The 8113-nt window shown below is 35.6% G+C and overlaps 1 protein-coding gene and 1 pseudogene across 1 annotated transcript; both read right to left on the bottom strand.

The window, feature by feature from the left end:
• Positions 1–1620: 1620 nt before the first annotated feature.
• On the bottom strand, positions 1621–2508 carry LOC122412682 (phosducin-like protein; annotated as a pseudogene).
• A 2252-nt stretch (positions 2509–4760) lies between these two features.
• On the bottom strand, positions 4761–5513 carry LOC122412680 (phosducin-like). Its single transcript, XM_043422421.1, has 3 exons — positions 5497–5513; positions 5204–5406; positions 4761–4885 (listed from the first exon to the last, which is right to left on the bottom strand). Exons 1-3 carry the CDS (start codon positions 5511–5513, stop codon positions 4761–4763), a joined length of 345 nt encoding a protein of 114 aa, XP_043278356.1.
• Between the last annotated feature and the right edge of the window lie 2600 nt (positions 5514–8113).

Below are 8113 nucleotides of genomic sequence, written 5' to 3'. Positions count from 1 at the left end.
TTATGTTGTAATATCATAATGATACCTTGCTTTTTTTTGTTTCATGTCTTGCTCTGCCTTGGTGAGCCCGCCGTTGAGAATTGTTGTCGTGTCATATACGACGAAAATGTGATATTTAAACCGAGTGTATCGATTTTGATTTTTTTTTTTTTTGTGACAATTTATGAAAATTGATATTTCCTTGTGACAATGCTACCTATGTGAAATGCGTTCGATAATTCTAGTACTGTGTGCGTGCGGACACACGAGCATGCGTGAAATCACTCGAATGAATTTTATGTGCGTTGGTAGGTGTGTGAGAGTGTGTGTGTACTGAAATGATTATTCGACGATGTAATTATTTTTGAATGTTTTTTCGCTCGTATCAAAGACCCTCTCTCAAAACGGGGGGACATTGTGAGATTTAAAATATGTCGAATCTCGCGCCGTTTCCGAAACTCTCGGGCTCGATCTTTCGGTGATCGATATGCGTGTAACGTTCGTGTCATGGACGACAAGAGTGGGGAGAGCTCGCTCCCAGCTGTCTGTCAATTAATCTATGCTCGCTCTCTCGCTCCGGGACCGTCGAAAGGACCGCAACTGGTTGGACTCTCCTGAAAATTCATCTCTCTCTACTGGCTTGACTCTCCTGAAAAGTCATCTCTTTTTCAACGTGACGGGATTTACTTGGGTCTGGCCGCCCCAAAGCCTTCATCTTCGCCAGAAAGAGAGAAATTTCAATCGACATCGAGGAAAATCGTCCAAAGCCGTTGTATTTTCATCGAAATAATTCTCCTGAGGTTCCCGGAGTCGAAGAGCCAACGTGGGACGAGCATGAACACCACAAAAAACGAGATAAGCAACTTCTGTTATCCGTCTTTAGTCAATAGGACATTAGTTTGCAAAAAAGAAAAAATATATTTTCGAGTGAGTGGGTGTGAGTGCGTAGAGTATGCGGTTGTATGAATGATTGTCATGGTTTATATTTTTCTTACCAATAATAATAAAATAAACACGTATCTTACAAATTAATAGTTCGTCAATTTTCCATACACCCAGTTCAGCATTTATAAAATCTTATTCGTTTAGTCTCTATTTCTTTAAAATTGTAAAAGAATGTTTTTCTTATTATTGCCTATTTTTTCACATGAACGAAACACATACGTCTTACTAAGAAAATACAGTTTTACATACGAATATTTGCGAGTATCCATCGATATTCTTATATTGTCCTATCCAATATATTTATTATGATTTTTCGAACTATTTGATGGTTAAATGAATGAAGAAATAGTATTGTCGTTCATGAAATCGTTGATTACAGCAGATCAAGATCCATTGATCAGGAATAATTATGGGAAAAACCAATGGTATTAAGAGTGTCAGAAATATATATATATTTTTTTTTATGAACTGAAATAATTCATAGAAGATGAAACGAAAATGAAATTGGAAGAAATCAATAAAAAATATTAACACGAATTAAATACAGTAGTTGATGAAAGAGAATTGTTGAAAAAAGAAAACAGTTTGGTGATGTAAATTTGCAACAATTCATTGATGACTTTCAGATATTGTTATTTCAAGTTTTTCACATTTTATCAACGATTCATTTCGTTCCGGTCTATTTGATGAAAGCGTTTAGAAAAATTGGTCTCTGTCGTAATCACTGTCCTTTTCGTTGGAATTTTTGGTTATCGATGGTACACACTTCCTATTGAAAATCATGCTGTGTTCTAGAAGAAAAGATTCGACGTCGGAAGCGTAAGAGTCCGTTCCAAGACTACAACCCGTACAAGTAATAGAGTAACCCGTACAAAATTTCCTATGACCTAAACATTCTTATAAACTGAGAGCGCAGGTACATCCCCTTTTTTGAAATATTTCCTGAGACCAGCCACAGAACCTGGAATAAAAATAGAGCATTAATGTTCAATTAATTTTCAGTCCACAAATTTTATGTTATTATGAAAGGAGGGGAACAAATTCTTGAAGAATTACTATTGCAAAATCTCAATAAAAAAAGAAGTTTTTTTGTACACTCCAGAAAACTGAGAAAGGAGAGCAGAAAGTCTTTGTACAATTCTAAATAGTAATTCAGATTGGAAAGATTTTTCAATTTACCATGTATCTTGCAAAATTTCACCGGAGGATATTCCTTGACAAGTGTGATAAGAAATCCATTCATGGCTTCGCATCCAGAAATATTGTCTTCGTAAATGTGAATGACAGGAACAGATTTATCCTTGTTATCGATTGATTTAAAAAATTCATCTGCATCTTTCAAATTTTCAACAACTCCGAATCTCAGTTTTTCTACTTTGATTCTTTGCTTCTAATATTCGAGTACAAATTCATCAACTAATAGCTCTGCAAGCTTAGGATCAGTGTATTCCAATTTTCCTTTTCCTCGTCTAGCGTACTTTGACATGTGATACTTAATTTTTTCATTCATTCCAGCTTCTTGTGCTCTTTCTCTGCATGTTTTTCAGATTCTACTTGTATATAGTTGTCAGTCCTGAAAATCATGGCATTACAATATATTTCGCAGAGAGCATTATTTGCCAATATTTTGAATTGATATCATCTAAGCTATGGGACGAAAACTCTCCACGAAGCTGGACAATAATCTCGCCAGTTTCTAAAAAGTTATTGGTATTTAGTTCCAGTTCTTGAGAATTTTCTACAATATCATCGTTTTTCTATTTACATGTATACAAATGGTTATAAACTTGATTAAATATATTTCAACTACCCAAATGCGGCCAATTTTTACTCTTAGGATAGGCTTTATAAATTTCTGTCAATGCAAAGTAGCTGAGAAAGAGGCACGCGTTTTGATAAAAAATATTTTCAAACCCATGCTCCAATGCTTTTAATTACACCTGCACCGAAGCGTTCAATTTGGCCACAAGTGTCCGAGTCAGAACAACGCTGAGAGGAATAAAAGAGATCCGTTATATAGCTTTAAAACAAACCTCCCCTTTATTCTTTTCGGGAAGAAATATAGTTGGATTATCCAAACATTTTCTTACTTTCATTATTTCTTGTACTCCTTTATAATTGACTCCCCCGATAATGCGTTGTATTAGCATGAAATGCTAAAAATCTTGCAGCTCGTAAACCACTTTTCCACAGCCTAAAATAGATTTGCATACCAATCTGGAAAATATATTAATTATGTATGTATTGTTATATTGGAGGGACATCAGGCTTTTTGAAAATGCAAACAAACAAACTTAAAAAAAAAACAGCTTGTTGGAAAGTTTTGATCATTTAATGTTCAAAATATGTAAATAAATATCTATCACTTTTCACAGCTACATAAGAGTCACTTGATTTTTTGTCTTTTCATTTTCTCATATTTGATATAAAATTAATAAAATTTTCATAAACACACAGACACATATAAAATATTCAAATTACATTACATCACATTAATTAACGATTGTAATAATACAACTTGCATTAAAAAGTTGTTCTTAACCGACGCGAAAACGAGGAATCGATGGGAAATTCTCCAAATACTAAGATTTTTCCACGGTGCGATAAGTAACATAAGAGGACCCATGATTCTTGGAATACTGTAGGTTCACTCCGAAATTAACGACGCCCATTGGAGAGGCACTAGCTACTCACTGCGTCGTCGCACCGCATTACAACGCGATTGGCTGAAGACTTACTTTCGTAACGAATCGCGTCACTTGATTTTTCATACAGAATATTGGCGGTACAGCAGTGTTTTTTTGAGTTTTGTCCCGACAAGTCGATATTTGACATCGTTGTTACTAATATTGTGAACCGAGATATTTAGGACTATTTCATATATCGTGATTAATTGACACTAATCTAATCGAGGGGGAAATTAGTTCGAGTGATTATTCCAGTTTTGTGCTGATCCGAAGTCGGTGAACTTCCGTGACCATGCCATCGTTTTTGGGAGAGAACAAGAGTGTACATTTATTCCGCTAAACAAGTAAGTCGTCAGATAAATCATCCTATTTTCAGACAAATCATGAAGAAAAATCGTTAAATTTCCTATTTATTTCCAGCAACGAATATGACATTGACTTCTGAAAAAGTATACAGAGATTTGTAAGGTCATTAAAAAAAGGAACAGTTGAAATACCTTTGAAAACATGGATCTTCCACTATTTATTTTTTTATAATTAATAGTTCGTCAATTTTCCATACATCCAGTTGAGCATTTATAAAATCTTATTCGTTTAGTCTCTATTTCTTTAAAATTATAAAAGAATGTTTTTCTTATTATTGTCTATTTTTTCACATGAACGAAATACATACGCCTTACTAAGAAAATACAGTTTTACATACTAATATTTGCGAGTATCCATCAATATTCTTATATTGTCCTATCCAATACATTTATTATAATTATTCGAACTATTTGAGGGTTAAATAAATGAAGAAATAGTATTGTCGTTCATGAAATCGTTGATTACAGCAGATCAAGATCCATTGATCAGGAATAATTATGGGATAAACCAATCATATTATGAGTGTCAGAAATATATATATATATTTTTTTATGAACTGAAATAATTCATAGAATTAATAAAAAATATTAACACGAATTAAATACAGTATTTGATGAAAGAGAATTGTTGAAAAAGGAAAACAGTTTAGTGATGTAAATTTGCAACAATTCATTGATGACTTTCAGATATTATTGTTATTATTTCAAGTTTTTCACATTTTATCAACGATTCATTTCGTTCCGGTCTATTTGATGAGATCGTTTAGAAAAATTGGTCTCTGTCTTAGTCACTGTCCTTTTCGTTGGAATTTTTGGTTATCGATGGTACACAATTCCTATCGAAAATCATGCCGCGTTCTAGAAGAAAAGATTCGACGTCGGAAGCGTAAAAGTCCGTTCCGAGACTATCTGTAACCCGTACAAAATTTCCTATGAACTAACAATTCTTGTAAACTAAGAGGGCATGTACATCCCCTTTTTTGAAATAATTCCTGAGACCAGCCACAGAACCTGGAATAAAAATAGAGCATTAGTGTTCAATTAATTTTCAGTCCACAAATTTTATGTTATTATGAAAGGAGGGGAACAAATTTTTGAAGAATTACTATTGAAAATCTCAATAAAAAAAGAAGTTTTTTTTGTACACTCCAGAAAACTGAAAAAGGAGAGCAGAAAGTCTGTACTATTATAAATAGTGATTCAGATTGGAAGGATTTTTCAATTTACCATGTATCTTGCAAAATTTCACCTGAGGATATTCCTTGACAAGTGTGATAAGAAATCCATTCATAGCTTCGCATCCAGAAATATTGTATTCGTAAATGTGAATGACAGTAACAGATTTGTCCTTGTTATCGATTGATTTAAAAAATTCATCTGCATCTTTCAAATTTTCAACAACTCCGAATCTCAGTTTTTCTGCTTTGATTCTATCCAATATATTTATTATGATTATTCGAATTATTTGATGGTTAAAATAATGAAGAAATACTATTATCATTTATGAAATCGTTGATTACAGCAGATCAAGATCCATTGATCAGGAATAATTATGGGAAAAACCAATCATATTAAGAGTGTCAGAAATATATATATATTTTTTTTGATGAACTGAAATAGTTCATAGAATTAATAAAATTATAACGATTTTCATTATTTTTCGTGATATTTTTTTTCAGGAAATAATTATTATGCAACATAGTCATAAAATTAAGCCTAAGCATTTCCGGATATACGCGTTTTAGAAAAAAAAAACTCCCAATACTTTGACTAATTTTCCTATTTTTATATTTGCAGTCCGAAAAAATGCCGCGCAAACCACTCGTCGCTAAAGAAGATGCGATCAGAACGGTCGAAAAATACATGGAGCACTTCAAAACGGAAACGTTACCGAGATATACATCGGAAGTGTGGATTGAAATGAGCAAAGACCTCGGGTGTAAGTGGAATGCCCACGATGTGTACACCGCCGTACGCGAGGATAGGCGTCAAATTTTATCGATCGCACGTCAAAATAAAGGTATCGAAATACCGATAAAAGTCGATCAAAACTCTTCTATCCTCAGCGACGATTCCTTCGAGCAATCAATGCTGGCCGATCCTGATTTTGATATAATCGATAATGCTGAATTCAAAACTCTGCGCGATTGGTTCCCTTTAAGCATAGATGCTAAAACGTGGGAGAATATAAAGCCAAAAGGGTACGTAGAGTATGGCATGGAACGACGAAGAGAATATGAAATTCTGGCTCCTAATAACTGGACGGACGTCATATTCGATGCCTTTTTTAAGCGGTACCGATTTCCCTGCGCTTATATTTTCAAACGGGCGAAAATTTATAAATCACCAGACAGCATGCATTACATCAATATATATGGTGTATGTAAAAGCCAAAGCTGTTTGAATCCTTTTTTCGGATTTGTCGACAACGAACCAGAAGTTAACGAGGCTTTAAACATCAAAATAAAAACTCGAGACACTTCGGGTGTGAATCATGAAATAGTCAAACGTCCACTCCGAGGTTTGAAGAGAAAGATTATCGGTCAAGAAGTTGCCATAGAAGGATGCTCAAACTATCGAAAAAGAATTGCCAGGGAAAATGTCCAGATTGGTGAGATGGAGCCTCCAAATTTTTATAAACCACATGTTCTCGATGGAGCGAAAAAAGAATATGTCGACAAACATTTCGACATTAAGCGCGGAGATGGAAACGATTTGATTAAAACGATCATAGAAATGAAGCGAACGCCACCATATGTCGGATCTATTCAAGAAGTTGGAGCCGATTCTTTTTTCGTATTTTATATGACAACTCCACAAGTACACGCGCACAACGAGTATTGCCGTCTACAAAATTGGTCCTCTATAAAAATCGACACAACCGGAAGCATCATTCGAAAGCTCAAAAGGACAGAAAAACTAGAATCGGGCCACATTTTCCTGACGGCGATCGTTATCAATTTTGAAAAAAAAACTTTGATCGTTAATCAAATGATTTCAGAAACACAGACAATCGAATTCCTTGAATGGTGGTTAAGAAGGTGGCAGCGAAGCGGTGCTCGTAAACCGAAGGAGGCTGTTGCGGATAATTCGCGCGCACTTTTAACCGCGATGTGCCTGGCTTTCAATAATATGACTCTTCGAGAATACATCAATCGTATGTTTGCCGTCGTCACAAAGAGCATCACTTTTGTACCGGATACGTACATACGGGTGGATGTAGCACATACCATAAAGGCTGTGTGCACATGGGAGTGTTTTGCACATGTAAGCCATCCGTGCATTCGTGAATTTTACATCCGTTGCGTTGCCTTGATGGTAGAAGCCGAATCCTTCAGCGATTTCACAGAGCTGCTTTTCTTCTCCGTATCTATCGCTTTAAATGAGCATGAAGATGCAATCTTAGTTTACCGTGAATTGTCACCGAAAACAGCGTGCAAGTCATTGGAAGCTAAAATTGCTTTTGATGAAAAAGTTCTCGATATCCCGAAGTTTGACACTGGAACGGAACCGATAGATTCCGAATGCGCTATAGAGGAAGAGGACAACAACTACGAATTATCTCTCAGGACGTGGAGCGAGGAAATTGTCAAAGATGCCAAGTAGGTTGCACAGGAAGGATCCGATCTCAATCCTTTTTTTTTACCGAAATTTGCTGAGAGTCTGATGAGACTGGCTTTACAGTTTCCTCTGTGGACTAACGTAGCCGTTCCTAATGGCCTGGGACATGCTTCAACAAGTGTCGCTGAGGGATACTTCAATGATTTGAAAACGCGTGTTCTGGTAGGCAATCCACTCATCAAACGGTTACCGTTACGCGCGGACCGTTTTTTAAAGGTGCATCTCCAGGATATTATGGGATCTTTCGAATCTTGCTTAACGCATTACAAAGTCGAGCAGGCAAGAAACAATGAAACTGCATCGAAAGTTGGAACATCCCTTCCAGTTTGTGAAAAGAGCACGAACGAATTGGAAGATCCGGATCTCAAATCAAGAGAAAATTGGCGCAACAAAGCCCAAATCAAAAATCATCATTTTGCAGAAACCATTTTGATGGATAATGATTCTGACACGATCGAGAAGGAATTAAACCTCGTGTTGTGCCCGCGAAAACCGTCTCGGAGGGACGAGTGATCG

The sequence above is a fragment of the Venturia canescens genome, chromosome 6, assembly GCF_019457755.1.
Source record: "Venturia canescens isolate UGA chromosome 6, ASM1945775v1, whole genome shotgun sequence".
Classification (NCBI taxonomy): Eukaryota; Metazoa; Arthropoda; class Insecta; order Hymenoptera; family Ichneumonidae; genus Venturia; species Venturia canescens.
Note: the sequence above shows the minus strand (reverse complement) of the source record. Positions and strands in the feature narration are given on the sequence as shown.